Genomic DNA, 21,525 nt, shown 5'->3' with positions numbered 1-21,525 from the left:
AGATACTAATTTCCTCATTTCCTTTTAGCAGAGTGTTGGCTGTCACTTGTGGGCAGGGGGTGCAGGCAGAGGAGGCAGGGGGTGCAGGCAGGGGCACTGCTGCCTGTGGCACCACCCGGTACCGGCTGTTTGGGTTTCTTCTTCTGGGATGCTTCCAACACATTGGAAACACTTCCAAGCCTCCTGCTCCGGGAATGTATGTCTCAGTAATAAAATTGTCTTCCTACCCCTGCCTCCTACACACTGACACTGAAAATGTCTCGTGTAGCATAATCAACCACTGGAAATATATATATATATAATTATTATTTTTTTTTAAAAAAGATCAGGCTGGTTTCATCCATCTCCAAGCAGACATAATCTGGCAGACTTGGATGGTTTTGCCCCCAAAAGAGGTCCCTTGGCCCTTTCTGCAGGGCTTGGGGATTCCCAAATATCCCTCAAACCCTAGGCCCTGGCCCAGGCTGCATTCCCTGGGCCAGCAGGGACCTTACTGGACACTTGAGCTAGTGGCTGATCCCAGTACTTGCCCCTGCCCCTGGCAAGGGGAAGGGCACCATGTTCCAGGCATTTGCTGCTTTTCATTTCAGGCTCTTCTGCTGTTTTTCATGTGCTTTTTCCCCCCTTTTTTTTTTCCCTCAACAGATGCATCAATTTATCAATTAACCGGATAACAATGAATTCAGGCATGGTGTAATTTCCTACAAAATGGGCCAAATCCTCCTGTTACTCTAATCATACTACTTTCATTAAAACATTTCAGATGCAGAGGTCTGGCTCTGCACAGAGTGTCTGGAGCTGGGAATGTAACACGAGAGACTTCTGACTTACAAAAACAAAGTTTCTGGATCTTTTCCTTACAATAGTCCCTTGAAAAAGTAAATGGAATCAAAGAAACAACAGAGTTGCAGCAAGAAGCAGGGGAAGCTGGCACCCACCCACCTTTCTTCTGCATGAAAAAGAGCAACCCCAATGCCCTGAGCAGCTCTGGGAGAAGAAAGAAATCCCTCATCTTTAAAAAGAGCAGGTTTTGCAAGCTGACCCAAAATCGCCAATACCAATTCTCTGGCAAGATTTGATCCAGTCTGCCCAAACTCTTAAAAACAGACTCAGCCAATGCCAATGTTAAAAAACTGAAAATAAAACCCCTCCCAGTAGAGGAACCCAAGTGCCTTTTGCTGATCAGCACCCAGAAGGGCTCAGATTGATTTCAATGGGAATGATATAAGAAAATAACAATTAGAAGTCCCACTTAAGAAATTCAGCCCCAGTGAATGTCTGTGTGGGGACAGCTGGTAGCAAATCCACACCTGACAAATGAAAAAAATCCATTGCATAAAAAGTACTTTTTGGAGGGAGTTCTGGAAGGCAGAGGGTCTTTGTGAAGTTCCAAGTTAGAGCAGAAAAGACAGTTCACCTTAATCTATAATTAAGCTAATCAACAACTTGGGCTGCTCTCTATGGGGTGTCCTCTTGGTGTCTGGGGGGCTGTGGGGTCTCCTTGGGCAGGTGACACCCAGGCTCAGGCACGTACTGCACCCTCTGCCCTCGCCTGTCCTCACCACTGCTGGGGCACTGCAGCATCATTGACATTAATGACTATTTTACTTCCCGCAAAAAAGCAGGACTGGTCTTTTCTGGTAAATTAAAACATATTTCCAGACGTTCCTGGTTATGTTTTGACAGTTAATGATAACTTCAGTCGCTGGTAAGGCAGACAGTTCAGCTTTCCCTCGGAGATAAATGACTGCCTGCTGCTTGCTCCCGGCCTCAAAACCGTAGCTGGTGAAAAGCAGGGGTAGCACTGACCTTACTGAAATACTGCCTGAAATATCAGCACGAGCACTACTGGGCTCACTGCTGCAATTCCCAGGGAAAACAGACACGGAAAAGATTTAACTCCTCATCCTCCAACCACACACTCCAGCCTCTGTTCTCCCCTCCTACCCACGGTGCTTACAGGCAAACAGGGCTATGTGCGAGTCAGAATGTCAGAGAACAAAAAATAAGGAGTAGATTTAGATGAGATGTGGGGAAGAAATTCTTTGGTGTGAGGGTGGTGAGAGCCTGGCCCAGGTTGCCCCGAGAAGCTGTGGCTGCCCCATCCCTGGAGGGGTTCAAGGGCAGGTTGGAGGGGACTTGGAGCAACCCGGTCTGCTGGGAGGTGTCCTTGCCCAGGGCAGGGGGGTTGGAACTCGATGATCTTTAAGGTCCCTTCCAACCCAAACCATTATATGATGCCAAAAGGCTCTCACAAGTTCTCTGTGAACACCACTGATGCTCTCAGACTAAGTTTCTGCAGAGACAACCTGAGCCAGGACTCTAATTCTCCAACGGGGATGTAAAGCTCCATAGAAATTAATAGATTTGCTTCAGGTTTGTGAGACTGATCACTAGAAGCTGGCGAAAGAAAGTCTTCTAGGATATTATAAAAGGGATTCTGAGTGTTGTTACTCTCTGTCAGCCAGCTCTCCCCTCTCTCTCTGTATTTTGTGCTCACAGAAACTCACCAGCAGCAAACTCATCCCCATCCACAGGACTCAGGAGAGTTAAGGAATCACACCTGATGTATCCTCCTTGCTGAATGCCCAGACAGTGCCCCGAGGGGTGCTCTGGATGCCCTGAAAGTGTGCCACCAGCATGCTGGGGTGGGCAAAGGGGAGGAGAGAGGCACTGGGGATGGTCCCAGGTCAGCAGCCAGGACAGCCACCTCCTGGATCTCCTCGGCAGCAGGACAGTGGAAGGGAAAGCCAGATGTCTGCTCTCTGCCAGGACTCAGCATCAATTTAGGAAGAACGTGGGTAAGGTCCTCACAGAAACTCACCAGCAGCAAACTCATCCCCATCCACAGGACTCAGGAGAGTTAAGGAATCACACCTGATGTATCCTCCTTGCTGAATGCCCAGACAGTGCCCCGAGGGGTGCTCTGGATGCCCTGAAAGTGTGCCACCAGCATGCTGGGGTGGGCAAAGGGGAGGAGAGAGGCACTGGGGATGGTCCCAGGTCAGCAGCCAGGACAGCCACCTCCTGGATCTCCTCGGCAGCAGGACAGTGGAAGGGAAAGCCAGATGTCTGCTCTCTGCCAGGACTCAGCATCAATTTCGGAAGAATGTAGGTAAGGTTTCAAGTCACCACTCTGCCAGGGCAAGCAGAGGCAAATACCAAATTCATGGCAGTGGCAATAGGTGAACCAGGTCCTTATTCCCTCCTCTTGACCATCCCCTGCTCTTTCTCTTTAAATGAAAACCAAAGGACAAGGGAGAAGCTCCCTCTGAATTAAAGGTGCAAGAAAGGAATTTATACCCTGTTCCTCAAAACTGCTGGATCTTAGCTGCTCTAAGGTTAAAAGTTTCTCTCTCAGCTCTGCTGTCAAGCCTGATTATAGCTTAATCTCATTTTCAAATGCCAAGCCCTGAGGATTTAGAGAACTCCTTCCCTCCCAGCTCTCCATTGACCCAGTTTTCCAAAGCCTGTGTTTCTGGAAGGGGCATGTTGCCCGCCACGAGGAGGATTGTCTGAGCAGAGCTGCCGAGCCACTCCGGCTCCGACAGAGCACGTTAATGGGATAAAACCCATGGAGACACCCGTGTGTGACAAGCACAGCTCGCACGCCGTCTGCTCCACTCTTCCCTGTCTCTGTTCCTCATCCTAATGGGGAGATTTGAGCAAGCAGTGTGCTCTTGTGGCCAGGAAGGCCAACCAAATCCTGGGCTGAGTAGGGAAGAGTGTGGCCAGCAGGTCAAGGGAAGTCATTCTCCCCCTCTGCTCTGCACTGGGGAGGCCACAACTGGAATCCTGGTCCAGTTCTGGGCTCCCCAGTTCAAGAGGGACAGGGAACTGCTGGAGAGAGTCCAGCAAAGGGCAACAAAGATGATTCAAGGACTGGAGCATCTCCCTTATGAAGAAAGACTGAGAGAGCTGGGACTCTTTAGTCTGGAGAAGAGAAGGCTGAGGGGAGACCTTATTAATGCTGACAAGTATCTCAAGGGTGGGTTGAAGGAGGAGGAAGCCAGACTCTTTTCAGTGGTTCCCACTGAGAGGACGAGGGGCAACGGGCACAAGTTGGAACATAAGAGGTTCCACTCAAATATGAGAAAAAACTTCTTCACAGTGAGGGTGGCAGAGCCCTGGAACAGGCTGCCCAGGGAGGGTGTGGAGTCCCCTTCTCTGGAGATTTTCAAGACCCGCCTGGATGCTCCTGAGTAACATGCTCTGACAAGCTCTAGGCAATCCTGCTTCAGCAGGGGAGTTGGACTAGATGATCTCTATGGTCCCTTCCAACTCTAAAAATTCAGTGAAATTCAGTGATTTCTAGCAAAGCAGAGGGTCGGAGCCCTGCCATGCAGTCCATGGGCACTGACAGCTCATCTCTCGTCATCTTCACCACCATATAATCACTCTACATCTTTAGCACAAATACTGCCCCCCACGTACCTTCCCTGTCTCCCAGGTACCCAGCAGATGCTGCCAGCCTGAACAGGACTCCAAGGAAAAGACAAACTCTGGGACTGTGACTAGCAAGAAGGTTCACACCACGGGAAAGCCTCCAGAGAGCTCTCACACAGAGCAGCAATGCTCAGCATTATTATCCCTATTTTACAGAACAAACAAACCAGTCGGGCTGCCTCATATATACAAGATTTTTTTAAGTTTCCATTTCTCAGGATGCTCTGTTTGACTCCACGCAGCTTGTCGCCACAGCCAGCAGACATCTCACACCAACAATTTTGTGCCTGGTTAATGTGGGCAGCACTACACGACGTCAGCCCATCAGCAGCCTGCATCAGGGAGCAGGGACGGAGCCATCCCATCTCCTGTGCTCTGTTGGCTCCCCTAATCACACCCCGCCGTGAGAGCAGAGAACCTCTTTCCTCTTTTCTGTATAAAATACAGCCTCCCTTTCCAAATCCCATCTCCATGTGTCTGCTGTGTTCCTCAGACCTCTCTGACATCAGAGTGTTGCTGGTTCCCCAGCAAGCACCTTGGGACTTTCTGGGGGAACACAAGCTCCCGGTTTCCTGTTGCTCTAAAGAGATTTTCAGGACTAAGCAGAACAAAACATCCTCAGAGACTTTATGTGTCCAGTCTTGCAACATGACTGAATACTCCCAGAGTATTGGATATGGACTTAAGTTTTAAGCTTTATGTGGAAACAAGACAACTTCAAGCACTTGGAATAGCACAGCTGGTTAAAGCTGCCCTGCAAAGGCACCAAGAGAGCGGAGCCTGATCTATGAACCAAACCCATTTCAACCCCTCCTTCCCCTGACCCATCACGAACTATCTGTGGAGACACTCAAGGTACAGAGGTCCTGCTCTGTTTTGACCTCAATCATTTTTCCCACAAGATAAATTAACTCATAATAGGAGATTCTTAAGGTAAAACATGAAAATTAAAATGGATGAAGACTATGCTCACATTGCCATCAGAAAAGTGACACCGACATGGTCAACTAGCCTACGCCTCTTATCCCAGGTGCTGCAAGGACCAAAGTTATAGCAGTGATTTGAGTTTAAAAAGCATAAGTGAGGGTGTGAGAATTGAAACAAAGCAACGTGTAAGGATACAGTTACCAAACAATGTCAGGACGATGAAGTAAATGGAGGAGAACATCCCCGAGCGGACGCCGCCCTGCGACTCTATCCCGTGGTACATGACCGCGTTCCAGTCTTCCCCCGTCAGGATCTGCAGGGAGAAATTCAAGAGACGAGAAGAGAGGGTGAGTCAAAAGCAAGACAAAGTCTGGGGGAGGGACGTTGGTCCTGGGGGGGAACATAGATGAGCACAGCAGTGTTGGACTTCAACCTCCAGGCCCCAGACAGTCTCCACCCAGGCTGGATGCAGGGCTCTCCTCTGGTAGGAGGACCACTGGTGAGGAAGGACACCATTGCCCCATTCCTGCCCCCTCTTTCTTACATGCCTGCTGCCCACCTCTGACCCTCAGCTCTCATGCAGGCAGGAAAAGCCACATTTCAACACTTCACCCCCAGGAAAAATTCTCCCCTCCTCTCCATTTTGAAGTCACCCAGAGATACCAGGTTTCCAAGGCTCCATGCACGGCATTTCCCACCCGAGGCAACTCCGACCTCTAAAGCCCAGTGGGACCCTCTGCCAGCATCAGCTCCTTTTGTTCAATTCATACAGAAAGGGTTTGCTCAGCGCGTCCCCCCAGCTCACACAGGGCAAGGAGAAAGTCCTGCAACCCCCTTCCACTCTTCCTCTGTTCCTCGGGGCCACAGACAGCTTTGCTGCAGCTGGGACATGCATGAACATTTCTCCTAAAGCCAGCATCACCACTGCAAGGTTTGCCAGGGACCTGCACCACAGAGTAACAGCCTGGCAGGGGTTGGAAGGGACCTCTGGACACCATCCAGTCCAAGCCCCTGCCAAAGCAGGGTCACCCAGAGCAGGCTGGACAGGATGATGTCCAGGTGGGTCTGGAATATCTCCAGAGAAGGAGATTCCATACCTCTCTGGGCAGCCTCTTCCAGGGCTCTGCCACCCTCACAGGAAAGAAGTTTTTCCTCATGCTGAGATGGAATTTCCCATGTTCCAGTTTGTGCCTGTTGCCCCTTGTTCTGTCCCCCGGCACCACTGGAAAGAGTCTGGCCCCATCTTTTTGCCACCCACCCTTTAGATATCGCTCAGCATTGGTGAGATCCCCTTCTCAGCCTTCTCTTCTCCAGGCTGAACAGCTCCTGGGCTCTCAGCCTTCCCTCATCACAGAGATGCTCCATTGCCCTCAAGAACCACAACTGGTTCTTCTCCAGGTTTCCCGCTTGCCAAGGCCACAAGGACCCTCAGCCACCCAGATGGCCACAACCCACTAAAAGAAACCCCTAAGAAGCAGCATTAACCAACTGTGTTCGAGTGAGGACGGGTGAGGAGAGCTCAAAGGGGACTCTGCTCCTCCTGCATCCTCCTACAGAGACGAGCACAACCGCAGCCTGGCTCTGCAGAGCTCTCCTGGCTCTGCTCACTGACCTCCGGCTAATTAACAAGCACATGAATAATAGAAAAACTAATCATAATAAGTAAAAATGCCTAAGACTCAAATAAGCCTCGTCATCCTGGATGCTAATTTTGCACTAGGCTGATTTAAACTCCATTCCTGTTCTTCACCAGTGACTGGAACACTGCGGCATTTGGGGCAGGTCAGCACTTCATCTGCCACACCAGAGTGGAACCATAGTTACTTCTACTACATTAAAACATGCCCTCTGGGATGTGAAGCTCAAATTCCTTAAATAGGAAGTTGTCTTTGTGTTTAATAGAAGAAAAAGACAAAAAAGCCCACAGCATGATGTGTGCAGTAGTAATCAGGTCCCATGTGCATACAGCATGCTCAAAACCATTGCAAATTCCAGACTAGTCATCAGCTGCTGATGGAGAGGAAAAAAATTCTTGCTGCAGGGTTGGTGCTGATGACAGCAATAGGTTAAGGGCAAGTATAGACACAAGGGCATACAGTGCATAGGCAAACTTGTTTCCCAAATGCAGAATCCAGTCTCAAATCATTCCAAGACCAGGACTCCAAGCCCAAGCCTAACCCACACCATTGGAGTTACTCTGCATTTACACCAGACAGTATGAACCAGGGCATTGGGCTTTCATCTCTGGCACTCAGTTATGCAAAAGTCTCTTTGCAAACTTGCATTCACATCATTTCTATGAATTCACAACTGCTCCTGCTTTCCTGGAATAACCATAAAGTGATTTCTGTTCAGGCAAACATTCGTGGAAAGGGAAAACAGTGGGAACAATTCCATGCCCTGCAGAAGAGCAGGAGTCGCAGGTATCACAAATTACAAGTTGCACATAAACAGGCCCAGCAGGTTTGGGTCTGGGTTTGAAAATCCAGCTGGATTATTATGGAGCTTTCGCAGAGAAATAAATGGTCTAAACTAGCCAGGCTGCCCGGACAGAGCTGAGGATGCTCTCTGAGGCCCTGGCAGGAGGACAGACACTTTGATCTGGTGTCCTTCCCACTGTTTGCAGTGGGATATCCCTGGTGTTGCTGTCAGCTGGAGGAATTACTTCAGCAATTAGATAGCAGCCCTCGAGGAGCAGAGCACATGCAGTAAATAGAAGTCTTTCTGGTCTATAAAGTCTCTGTTCATGGATGCTAGAAGAACCAAGGAGAGCATTGCAGAGGGAGGGGTAAGGTGAAGTGCAAACATTTTGTTTCACCTGGAATCCAAAATTGCTTTTGCCTGCCCCAAATGAACATTTTGTCCAGGGCATCTCAGCATTTGACACTTAGCCTTGGCTGAGGAGCCATCAGGTGATGGAATAAAAACAGCCATCAAGAGCTGTTGTGAAATCTTAATGGCCTAATGAGCACATTAAGGGTGGGAGACACTTGGCTGCTGAGGAAAACCACCACACCACTCCAAAGGGTGATGCTTTCCTGAAGAAGGGCCTGGGTAAATGCCAAATCACATCAGCTCAGTGTCGTATCTCACAGGCAGGTCAGCGAGGGCAGCCAGGACACCGGGACATCCAACTGAAGCCAGAGCTGCTGTCCAAGCCTTGGCAGGCACCCATCAGCGGGGCTGAGGTTCCCTCCCATCCTGCCACCCCGACCCCTCATCTCCTCCAGCAGCCACCCGTGCTCTGCTTCTCATCAGCATGTAATTATCTACATAGCAGCTCTCAGGGAGCAGAGCACGTAAAGATAAACACAGGTCTCTCTGCTTTATAGAGTCTCTGCATTTATGGATGCTGAGATGGTTCCAGCTCAATAACTGCTGAAACGGGGAGATTCAACCAGTTGTTTTTCACGTGTATATAGATATATATGAAGAGAGAGAGAGTTTGTGGCTGTATTTTGTATATACAGAGCTTGGCATTTGGCTCACAAAGAATTTCTTGGGAGCCAGGAACTGGAGAAAAACGCACGATGCTCTTCAAAAAAGAATTTAGGGAGAGCAGGGCTCAGTTGCACCCAACGCTGAGTTCAGCCAGACAAAATGTGTCCTGGGAATTGTGTGGCAGAGGACGGTCACCCAGACAAGGTCTGCTGAAATAAAATAAGCCAAGGCTGCAGAAGACTTGAAGACTGTTTCTTAAACAAAGAATCTCCAGAGGGGTTAGGGATGGACAGGGTGGACCTGCCATTATTATATTTGTTCAACACATTGGATGCATTCACTGAATGATGACACTCTGCTCCTTAGAGCAGCGACCAAAGAAGCCTGCTGGCTTGACGGGGCTTGTGGAAGATGAGGTTAAAAGAGAACCCAAAGCCCATATTGAAGATACATTGACATGATATTTGTGGCTCGGGGGGTGGACTGGGAGGAGAGGTTATCAAAACACCTCTGCAAGGCTGCACCGAGTTAATTCCGTGCTGATGGCTTGTGCTGGTTTTAATTCGCAGCTCTGATGTTCTAGGCAAATGTCATAAAACCAACAGTGTTTTCTTTCATCCCCCAGCCACTACATTGCAAGGGTATTTATCTCAGGAATAGAAAGGAAATATTTCAGCTCAGTATTCTCAAGAGACAGCTACAGTCCATCCCAAAGCAAAATAACATCAAAATTTCCAGATGCTCATATCCGGAGCCCGATTCAGGTTCAGTTCCAGCTCTGTGGCAATACCTTTACATTCCTTTAAGCCCTTTCTTTGATAAGTGCTAAAATACTATGCAAATATTAATCTACCCTGACTTGCAATATCCTGCGAGGTAAGTACTTCTGAACCCGCTTCACATCTGGAGAAAAGCAATACCCACATCAAGCTGCTTATGCAGAGGTCACAGGACACATTTTCTTTGAGACTCTTTTTCTGTTTTAATCCAAAAATTGCTATCTACCTTTTTTTTTTTTTTTAAACATTTTTCCCCCTTTTTGAGGCATGACACTGAAATACATAAGCCAAGCTGGGTCTCTGGAAGTTCGGATCCAGGGTCAAGTCTCAGCTCGAGCCCATATCAAGACTTTGTGTAGGACAAGGCTCTAAACACAGGACAGTCTCAGGGACCTGGGAGTGTTACCTGCACGCGGAGCAGGCTGCAGCATCCCCAGCTCTACTGAAACACATGAAATTACTGTTTTTTAAAAAAAGGCACGCTGAGAACAGCTGCAAAATGAGACTCTTAAATCCCAGCATCGCATCTGCCAGAACTGGGACTTCTCCCTGCCACCACACGAACTTGCCCAAGGCTGATGCCTCCTTCTGCGCTCCCCCCATTGACTGTAATTCTTATCCAGCATCATCTTATCTGAAGCTATTACCCTGCAAAATGCGACATTATTTCCTCACTGCCTGGAGCTAGCTCCAGCCTCTCTCCTCATTAAATTATGGCAACCACAGGAGAAAGTGAAGCAGGTCAAGCACTCGCTGGCTGGCGGGGGTTTCAGACAGGAGGGTTTCTACAGGGGGGCACACACAAGTGCTGTCACAGAAGAAGGACACAGAAGAAGGAGAGAGCCTGGGCATGCACAGATCCCAACCTTCAGAAATGTCTATTTTATCAATTATAATTTTCCTAGCAAAAAAAATAATTTGTTCTAGTTTTCCTTAATTCTATAGCATTGATTTTTAATGATGCATTGACTGGTCAGAAGGAACCTACACCCCAACCTTCAGAAATGTCTATTTTATCAACTATAATTTTCCTAGCAAAAAAAAAATCTTTTGTTCTAGTTTTCCTTAATTCCATAGCATTGATTTTTAATGATGCATTGATTGGTCAGAAGGAACCTACGTTCCACAGATTTTCGGGGACCTCTTCACCCCTCCATAAACAGGAAGAGACGCCCAGGAATTTATTATCTAATGCTCATCCAAGACAAGTGTATGGCTTTGAAGGTATGGCTTTACCTGGAATACCGTGAGGATGGCAGCAGGGAAGGTATCGAAATTCGTGGTTGGTGTTTCATCTTGGAAGTTGAATCTGGAGAGAAGAAATGAAAACAAGAGCAGGAAGGGACAAGCAGTCTCAAAACACCCTGTAGCCCCAGGCAGGGAGCAACATTTGTTCCACCTGGTAAGAACACCCCAGGAAACAGCAGCAGAGAACGTGGCGTCTCCAAGACGATGCTTAACAGAACTATTAAGCAGAAAGTCAATTTCATTCCTGGAGAAAATTCTGATGCTTTGAAATCCATTTTCACCCACAATTAAAATGAACAATCAAAATCTGAAATGATTGTGCAGAACAAACCATTCCAAGAAGTTTTTGTCCTCAAGCTTAAAAGCCAAAATTGAAATTGCCCTCTTAGTAAAACATTTCATTTTAGTATTTCACAGATAAAATACTGATTAACTGAAAAAAAAAGAAAATACCCTACATGTTATTTCATTTCAAAATTTATGCTAAAGTTTAAATACTGTGATATTTCTTGCTGCAAAATTCATCATGATTGGCATTTCTAATGAGAAAAATCAGATTTAACAAAACTGTTCTCCAGCAAAATTATATTCCAAGTGAATACTGACACCCTGGCTATCAGAGAAAGAATTTGCCTTTCTCCTAACAAACAGCAGAAAAAGTGCTGCTTCCCCCAGTCTTGTTTCACAGGTCTGGGTGTACATGGGGACCATGGAATGAGCAGGAGCTTTGAATTAGGGTAACTAGAAAGAATTCAGCTCCAGGTAAAACACCAGAGCAGGAATTATTTTCCTATAAACCAGAGACAACTTCTCAGCTGCCCCGAAAGACCAACATCTGCACCCACAATGTGACTCCTTCAAGTCCTACAGCCCCTCTCTCCCTTCTGTGTTCCAGGTGATTGCTTTCTGATTACCAAGGCCAATGATTAATTAGACTTACTGTCCCCCAAAGAGCTGCATCCCCAGCAGGGCAAAGACCACAATGAACAGGAACAGCAGGAAGAGCAAACTGATGATGGACTTCATGGAGTTCAGCAAGGAGACCACCAGGTTCCTCAGGGAGTTCCAGTACCTGCGATGGAGATCAGAGCAGCCAAGAGATAACATGAGTGGGAGAAGAACCTTCAGTGAGAAACAAAACGAACCTATTTTTTTATTCTAAAAAAAAAGGAAAAGAATTACAAGGAATAGCAGCATCTTTAAACTCACTTCTGTGGTAGGAAAATACCTCTCATTGAGTGACAAACCCTCCTGTAACAGTGCAAGGGCAGAGATGGTCACCTCAGCGCACGTGTACCCACACAGAGCAGTCGTCTGCAGCAAAAGTGTTCAGTTTAGTTTCTCAGAAACCCCATTCCTGGTATAGATTTCGACCTTTCTGCATCCTCTCCTCCGGCACAGCACTCAGCCGGGCTGTATCGATATCGTCAAGGTGAGACTGAGGGGACAGTGAACCCCTCCCTTTGCGAGACACGAGTCAGGAATAAACAGCTCATTTCCAGCAGGACGCCTTTTGTGGTGTGTCCTTCCAACTCATCCAATGCCAGTATCCACAAGTGGACTTAAAATCCCACACGTTTAAGCATTTCTGCAGACATTTAACACACACGTTCATGCACAGCGACGCCTTCACCCCGGGGCAATTCAGCCACATCGTTTAAGCATCCTGGACCCAGCAACCACCTCGGAGGATGAAAACAAATCTGGGACATTAACTCCAACATGGCAAGAGGGAATGGCTCAGCCTGGATCCTGACTGACGCATCCAAGTCCCATCTGGCCAAATACTGAAGTTACTTTGCTTTTATCCCCCCTGTCTCCTGAGACAGCTCCTGGCGCGCTGACGGGCAGGCACACCGAGTGACAGGGAGGCTGCTCGGAAAGAGCTCTCCTTTCCTGGCTTTATTGCCCTGCTGAGAACAGGCAGGGAGCGTTTATATTAGGAAAACTAATGAATCAGAAAATGCAGAAAGAGCTATTAAGCAGGGGAGCTCTTTGACAATCTCCTTTTGGACAGACAGGCACGTGGAACAAGGGGGCTGGAGCAGGCGGTAGGAAACAAGTGATTTAGAGGCATTTCATGTGTCCTCTGTTAAAAGTTTGGAGCCTGAGACCGTGACAGGAAAAATTTCTCACTTTTTCTCCAGTGACTTCTCTCATTTCCACCACCCAGCACTGGGAGCTGCCATCCAGAGGTCACTCTCAGCAGCAGCCTGCTCTACCATCTTGCCCAGCTTTGGGGACAATCCTACACACTGAGATCCTTCCTGTACAGGTATCCAGCAGAAGAAAACTGTGGATTTGTCTGATGGGGAGAGAAGCTTAGAGCTTGAGTCAGAAGAGAAGAAACACCATCCTTTCTCTTCTCTTTGTCTTCATTTTCCTCCTCTTCCTTCTTCCAGGTGCAGCTGAGAGGACTGAACCACCCCTCTGTCCTGAAGATGATACAGGCACATCCATCCCAGGAAAAGAAGGACCTTGCACTCCCAGTGCACCCATTCCAAGTGAAGTCCATAATACCATGACAGAGGTTTCAGGGCAAACTTTGGTCACTTGGGAGAATATCTTCAATTGACAAAGTTGCAGCCAAACCTACTCTGTATTAACCCCTAAGCAGAAGGGGCTGAGCTGCTCCCCTCAGAGGGGAAAGAAAGGTTTGCTGATCACACAGAATCACAGAATGCTATGGGATTGGAAGGGACCTCTGGAAATCATCCAGTCCAACCCCCTGCCAGAGCAGGGCCACCCAGAGCAGGTTGCACAGGAACGTGTCCAGGTGGGTTTGAATGTCTCCAGAGAAGGAGACCCCACCACCTCCCTGGGCAGCCTCTGCCAGGGCTCTGCCACCCTCTCAGAGAGAAGTTCCTCCTCGTGTTTAGATGGAACTTCCTATGCTCTGGTTTGTGCCTGTTACCTCTTATCCTGTAACTGGGCATCAGTGAAGAAAGACTGGCCCAATCCTCCTGACACCCACTCTTATAAGCATTGATGAGATCCCCCCTCTGTCTTCTCTTCTCCAGACTAAAAAGACCCAAGTCCCTCAGCCTTTCCTCATCAGAGAGATGTTCCAGTCCCCTCATCATCTTCATAGTCCTTTGCTGTACCCTCTCCAGCAGTTCCCTGTCCTTCTTGAACCAGCTCTCCCTCTGCTTGACACAATGGCTTCAGGCAAAATCTGCCACGAGCAAGGGGTTCACACCTCACCATTAACACAACCAGACACAAAATACATGTAGAGGCTCTGTCTTGTCCTGGAATAGCTCAGTGCCAAACCCTGCCTGAACGCAGAGAGCTGGGATATAATGAGGAGTTGTGTTTCTACAGGTGCCAGTCCCCATCCAGTGCTATCATGACCAGAGGAAATGCAGGAAGCCATTTTCTCCTTGTCCTCCTCAATGAATTTTAGCCTGCTCCAGCAGTTCCCTGTCCTTCTTGAACCAGCTCTCCCTCTGCTTGACACAATGGCTTCAGGCAAAATCTGCCACGAGCAAGGGGTTCACACCTCACCATTAACACAACCAGACACAAAATACATGTAGAGGCTCTGTCTTGTCCTGGAATAGCTCAGTGCCAAACCCTGCCTGAACGCAGAGAGCTGGGATATAATGAGGAGTTGTGTTTCTACAGGTGCCAGTCCCCATCCAGTGCTGTCATGGCAAAGAGGAAATGCAGGAAGCCGTTTTCGCCTTGTCTTCCTCAATGAATTTTAGCCCATCTTCAGCTGCATCCCCTCATAGTGCATCCTGCTGTAATTTAACTCTTGAACTACTGCAGAGAGCAGAGCAATTCAGACACACTGATTTGGGACATAGGAATCAAAAAGCCTAATTCTGTCAATTATTCAAAGCAGGAGGACAGCAACTGGCTTCTGTTAAACACAGAGGGGGAAAAAAACCAACAGGGCAGGGAGCTTTAGAGAAAAATTGCTAGGAAAGAGATGGGAAAAGGGAAAAAAAAAACCCAAACTACTGATGTTTTCATGGTAAAGACTGCAATGAGAGGGGGTGGGTAGCAATCTGTACCCAGTGCCATCGCTCTGGTGGCTCTCCATGAGTTACACTGAGCTGTGCAGCTCAAGCACTGGGGTGATGTGACCCCACACTGCTGAGATGCCCCCAAGTGAGCTGGGGTGGGGCCCCTGCTTCTGGTAATGCAGTGAATGTACTTCTGTCGTGTCAGGTGAAAAATCCACATAATAAGGTCAAGGGATCTTCAGCATCAGTGGGCTGAGAGTTTGACTCGCTGTCGTGAGAAGGGGAGAGCACTTGGCTTGCTCCACGATACTCTTTGTTAAGTTAAATCTCAGGCTTCGACTCTTTATGATGTTGCCTGAAATCCTGAATAGTGAAAACTCACAAAAAGATCATTTTAACTTGCAAAAACATCCAAAATTTTTAAGAAATACAACACGTAATCGGATACACCAAATCTCAGTAGCTCTAGATGAAATTAACTCCTGACAATTTATTGCTATGAATTTGCTACAAATCCCAGAGTTTTCCCTAAATAAGGTTACTACAAAGGTAGACTTTAGTAACATTTCTGGGACAGACTCCCACCTGTTTTGACATTTACAGAACTTAATGTTTCCAACCACTTTGTCCCAGGGCACAACAAGCCACACAGTATCAAACATATATCTTGGATCTACATAACGATCAGCAGATACAAACCAGCAAACCCTCCAGAGGTAACACAACCTGGGCATTCAAATAGCTGGGAAAGTACCCAGTGACTTCAAATGACTTTTTTTCCCTCAAACGTGATAACCTGGGCTTTATCTATTTGTGGTTGTTGGGGCTTTTTTGTAGGAAGATGCTATTCCTCCTTTTGTTACTTCAAGCCAAGAAGTAAGAGAGGAGAGATCTGAGGAGTTAATGGTGTAAAATGGTGTTTAAAAAAAAAATGATGGAAAACAGCAACAGGAGCACCTAAATATGTCATCAATTTCCACACCACAATTTTGAAATCCTGCAGAAACGCCTCTAGATGGATTTATAAGCAGCACAGTAGCTGTTTGCCAATGCCAGCACACATTAACGCAATGCTGGAGAATGGAAAAACCATGGGAACCCAACTCCACTGAAAATTCAACTTTATGGGCTCGAGATGGGAAAATCTCTGACATTCCCAGGCCAGACCCAGCACAGGCAGCAGGAACACACTTCATCTTTGTGTCAACACAGTGGCTCGGGCACCGGGAATTAGTATTTAACAATAACCAGGGTAGCTCAACTTTCCAGTTCCTCAATACTTAAGAAACTACCACCAGATCAGCAGCAGGTAAGGACAGTGGGCAGTTAACGGGGTTTAGAAAGCAAATAAGAAACTTTTTTCTCTTAACACAAGAAACAAATAAGATTTTTGTTTTAAGCAAGCTTATAAATAAAGAAAAGAAGGGTGCTCTCACACAGCCCTTCACTATGCTGTGGAGCCCTCTGCCCAAGAGGAGGAACTCCTATACATGAGTCCAGGAAAGGGATGTTAAAAGTCTTTGTGGACACAAATAAGGCTCAGGAACTCCCTAAACTTAAACATTCCAGAAACCCAATTGCCCAGCCAAGGAAAGGGCAATTTTACAGCAGCAGTTTCCTTCTACTCATGCTCCCCATTAAGGCCAGTGCAGACCTTGGGTGTTAGGACAGGCAAGACCCCCGTGCCAGAACTACATGGGGTTTGGGGGGTTGTATTTTGGTTTTGTGTTTACAAGTATGGAAAGCACTACTACTTGCTGTGGGGCTGGTGATACAGATTTCATACAGTGCTAAGAGTCTAATGTGAGCAGAAAGGAGGCTGGACTTACTTTGTTACTTTGAAAATCCTCAGCAGTCGAAGCGCTCTCAAAACGCTGATGCCGAATGAGGTACCCGGTTTCACTGCAGCCCAAATAACTTCAAATATGCTTCCCACGATGACCTGCAAGAAAAGGCCATTTTACATAAGGCAAAACTTCCACCCAGTTCTTTGTGGTGCTTCTAGAGAGGCTGAGGACAGAACAAGAATCAGAGCTTGGGCTGTGATGGTTTTCTTATGAAGACTTTAGCCAACAGCACTAAAACACCTTGGTCCAACTTTCTGCAGTCCGGTAAAAAAAAAGGGTAATACCTAGAAGCAGGAAAGATGCACAGGAGATCACAGATAGGAGCTTGTTGCTTTCTTCTCTAGCAAGCAAACTACCTTAAAATAGTCTTTTTTGAAGTACACCATGTTGGGTTTTTTTTAAAAAAAAAGAAACAACCACTGGCTCAACTACAAGTGCCAACACTTCATTTTCCCACTCCATGCAGCCTGCAGACATGTGTGGGGACATGGCCCCATCCTTCCCTTCCCATCAGAAGCACCAAGAATCTTCACCCACAGCAGAGAAGAGAGAAGCATTAGCTTTGGGCAAGATCTACCAGAAACTTCTGGTAACTGAGGGTATTTAGAAGAGCAATTAAAGTAACGGCTATTAAGGGATCCTGCAAAGCCTCTCACATGAACATCCAACCCTCTACTAGGCCCTGAGCCTCAGGTTATTGAAAAAATTGCCCCAAATCAAGGTGTATTTTTAAATTTTGTTTTGTCTGCTTGGTTGGGTTTTTTTTCAGGTTGGCAGGGAATTACCCTCAAGTGATAAAGAAACCTTCTCCAAAATCCTTTATTACAAAAAAGAACAAAATAGTAATGGGTTAAGCACAATGGGAAAGGGCAATTAGAGCCACACAGGTTACTGCCCAGTTAATAAGGGAAGACAGGCATTTCCCTGCCAGTTGCTGTTATTACTTGCATTCACCCAACACTTCAGAGCTCCCATGGACCACAGTCCCCAGTTGTGTGAAGCACACCATAAATACCTTATCACTGGAGCCCAGTGAGCACCTGGTTTGTGTTGTGAGAGGGAGCGTTAATGGGAAGCCAGGGCCCTGTGTCTGAGTACCCGAGTGAAACTCAGCAGCTCAGAAACCCCTCTCATAAACAGAAACCTGGAATGTCTTCTGAAAACTACAGCATTGCTTATGGCTGCTCTGCAAGAAATGCTGTACCTCGAGCTTCAAGAAAATGTAGCTGGGAAGGGAGATACACAACACTTGCTCAACCAGTTTCTCCCATCAGAAAAAGAAGGAACTAAAACTTCTCTCCCACTGTCAATCGCTCTTGAGAATCCCTCACGAATCAGCAAAAACCTTTCCTTAGACCTTCCACATGTTACACTGACAGTTAATTTTCCTGCCATCTCAACTTGTCCTCCTGGGAGCTTGTTTCACATGAGACCCCACCGGACCGTTTCTCCCAAGACTGATGTCGCTCTGATTTGTTGTTTCACTTTTTGCATTTGAAGAGTTTCATCTTGATGGTTTGTCAAACTAAAACGACTACAGATCTGTGTGATGTTCCAGTGGGGGGTGAAGCAGTTGAATTAATTCTGGGGGCTGGAAGGTGGGTGAGGAGGAAGAAACAGAGAGAGAAGTAGGATCCCTATGGATTTTCTAAAAGGAGGAAGAATTAGAAACAGATCAACAGCTTTACCTCCTGGGAAAACTCAGCAAAGCTTGTTGCCAGTGCTGCACTCACCATAGCATGACACAAAGCAGAGAAATTTGGCAGATTTATCTCTTGTTTAGCACAAACTCCTAAATTGCTTCTCCATGACCATCAGGTACAAACTCTTCTTGTTGTGGAAGGAGCAGCCTGGATACAAGGATCCAGGGAAACTGGCAGTGAGCACAGGGACAAGCTGGCTGCAGCTCGGAGCCTACGTAACCTGTTGGTGAAGGACATCAATCGCCCTTCTAGTCTGTCACTAGACAATGCAAACCAGGCAATGACACCCTTAAAAGACTAATGAGGTAACACTGCTTGGCCACCAAATGTCTTCAACTCAGCTTACAGAAGCTGGGGTTTTTGGGAACACACTGAACTTAATGAAAGCTGTGTGTCAGCCCCATTGTGTTCTGTAGGCACCCTCTTCATCCCAGCCTTCCCAGAACATCTTCCCAGAACATCTTCCCAGTGCAGTTGAATCTTGCCGTGGGTTGGCAGCCTTAAAGCTGAGGGGAGCCTCTTTGCCCCTCAGAGTAGGTACCAATTCTGGATGTGCAGACGTCCAGTTATCTTCCATTGTCTGTGTGATTTGTGCTCTGGTTTCCCCTCATGACAGTCACAGTCTGTGCGTTACCCTTTGGGTGATGTGCTAAGGAAGAGTGGCACAAGGCACTTGTTAGGTCCCAGTCACTTCAGTGCCCTGAACCACCATCAGCCACGATGGACACCCCAGGGAGCAGAACCTCACACTTGGTGGGGTCAGATCTAACACCTCCATCTGTCCAACACTGGTGATTGTGGGGCTGGATGGTTCAATCTCAATGTCTATTTAGCTCTGATCTTTTCAGCTGACACTGCCAAAGAGGAGAGGTTGGCTCTACCTGTACTCTTGGATTCAGGAGTGGTCACTTCCAAAGGTAGGAATATCTCCTCTTTCCTTGCGGGAGCAGAGCTGAAGCAAGGAATTTCACTCCATGAGGGAGAAGAATCCCTACCAGCATTTTGGCAGATAAAGACTAGAAACACAGACTAAATCTTGGAGAGAAGGGCTGGATGACTCGTACAATGACGTGAACTGGTTTCCCTTTGCCCATGGCTGTATCATAAACTTCATATCTGGTTCATTAAAGAAACTTTGCAGACCAATTCCCACTGTATCCCATCTGGGACATGGTGCTCAGCTGAGGTAAAAGAAGCCGAGTGAACCTCTGTGAGGACAAATTACAGCCTAATAGCTTTTAATGAATAAATTAATATCCCTATGCAATGTTCTTTTTTAGACGGAGTTAAAACTGGCCCCACTATTCACACTTCAAAGCTATAGTTTTAGCACGAAGGGGAGAGCCTGTACTTCTGCAGTAAAAAGATGTGAGTTATTGCCTTTCTGACACCTAATCATGTATTTAGACTTCAACTCTGGGCACTCATGTCTGAAAAATGCTGCCTATGTATCTGGAGGTAAAGGCCATTAAATGGATGATAGGGGAGATGAGCAATAAGATGTGTGGGTTTTTTTTTTCTTTCAATCACCTCATTTAAATGGGAGAGAGGATCTCTCCGTAATCAGAGCATTTACTGGTGCTGATGCTGCGAACACCCCGTAGCTCGCCGAGGAAATGCAATCCCCAGCTGTCACATTTCTTCAAAAAAGGATGATAACTAGGGGAAGCTTAATGTGTTTCACTGCAGCTAATTTATACAATGACTACTCCCCGCAGAAGACACACACTTAGAGCACCATTTCCCATGGATTCCCATACTCACCCTTAAATGCCCAACCCCACGGAACAAGGGGAGAGCCCCACACTCCATCCACACGGCCGAAGCCTACTTACCCCAAAGTCAAAGCAGTTGAAGGAAGAATGGAAGTAGTTCCTTGGCCCCAGTCCATACATCTTCAAAGACATCTCAGTGAGGAACAGACCCAGAAAAACAAACTCTGCGAAATCTGGAAACAGGAAAAGAGATTAAATTAGTCCACAAGACCTTGGTAGGCAGATCTCTTCATATGAGGAGCAATGCTAATTTTTCACAACGCAGACCGCCTCCTGCCAGAAGAAAATCCCTTTGCAATGGCAAACAAGACCCCAAGGACAGTTTCACATAATTATTTCTATATGCACATCAGCCGTATTCAGCCTTCAAGAGCTGTGAAGCCAATCTTTCATGTGTACCGTGGGAAGGTTGGCATGAGCATTAAATAACATTCTCATTGTCTTTGTAAAGGAATTTCAAAAGAAAGCTCTGGATCTAATATTTCTCAAGGTCTAATTAAGTTGTACAGATAATGTTTTTAAATGTATGCTTGGGGCTTCTGTACCTACACGAGACGGGCGCTTTTGGGAGGGTGGTGTAAACTTTTGTAACATCCTCTCATGATAAAAATACCTTCATCCCCAACAGAACTGCTGCCTCCGAGAGCTCATATTCAGAGGTGTTGTGTCTACTGTTAGCACATAGCCACGTTTATTTTTATTATGCCTGTATAACCATATAATTATGGAAGAGCAAGTTCTGTTTCCTTCTGCTTCGCATATCACAGGCAAATAGGCTGTGAAGCTTTTTGATAGGAAAATTTATCACCTGTGATGAAACAAAGGGCAGAAAGAACATAGCTGGAGATTTCAGTTTCTAGAGCAAGTTTTTAGGACTTGAAGCTACAGAAAACATTGCCTTTGGCATTTCAAGTCATGCAAGTTTGGCCCCGGAGGCCAACAAGCGGCAGAAACAAGGGGATGTTAAAAACAAACACAAAAAGAGAAAAGAAAAAAAACCCTTTACACTACCAAACCAAATAGCATAAGGCAAACCTCTTCCTCTAGAGAAAAGATGAGGAAAAGAATCAAACTTCAAAAGATGGAGATTAATCGCATTGCTTAGTGCAGTACAGAGGGTTCTCGGGTGCTGTAGCAGAGCAGATGCTACAGGAAGGTCATCTTCTGTAGTTTCATTTCTATGATTCCAGGAACAATAAAGACGAGATGATGCCAAGTTTTTCCAAAGGTCAAAACAGATGGACAGGGGGCAATGGACACAAGATGCAACCAGGAAAATTTCAGCCAGATAATCCTGAATCTCAGGTGCTTCGTATGCCTCCTGCAAGATGTGGCTTCCATTAAGGAGTGTGGGGCAAGAGAGAGGAGGGACCCAGGGTCCTCTC

The 21,525-nt window shown here is 46.8% G+C and overlaps 1 protein-coding gene across 1 annotated transcript in view; it reads right to left on the bottom strand.

The window, feature by feature from the left end:
• Positions 1–21,525, bottom strand: part of CACNA1B (calcium channel, voltage-dependent, N type, alpha 1B subunit) — a 330,920-nt gene that overhangs the window by 115,641 nt on the left and 193,754 nt on the right. Inside the window, exons 12-16 of the mRNA XM_014952366.1 lie at positions 20,201–20,313; positions 16,645–16,757; positions 11,782–11,913; positions 10,830–10,902; positions 5,569–5,686 (exon numbers count right to left, since the gene is read on the bottom strand). Coding sequence (XP_014807852.1) covers positions 5,569–5,686; positions 10,830–10,902; positions 11,782–11,913; positions 16,645–16,757; positions 20,201–20,313 — 549 coding nt within the window. The remainder of the gene's footprint in view (positions 1–5,568; positions 5,687–10,829; positions 10,903–11,781; positions 11,914–16,644; positions 16,758–20,200; positions 20,314–21,525) is intronic.

Source organism: Calidris pugnax, unplaced genomic scaffold (assembly GCF_001431845.1).
Source record: "Calidris pugnax isolate Ruff unplaced genomic scaffold, ASM143184v1 scaffold135, whole genome shotgun sequence".
Lineage (NCBI taxonomy): Eukaryota > Metazoa > Chordata > Aves > Charadriiformes > Scolopacidae > Calidris > Calidris pugnax.
Note: the sequence above shows the minus strand (reverse complement) of the source record. Positions and strands in the feature narration are given on the sequence as shown.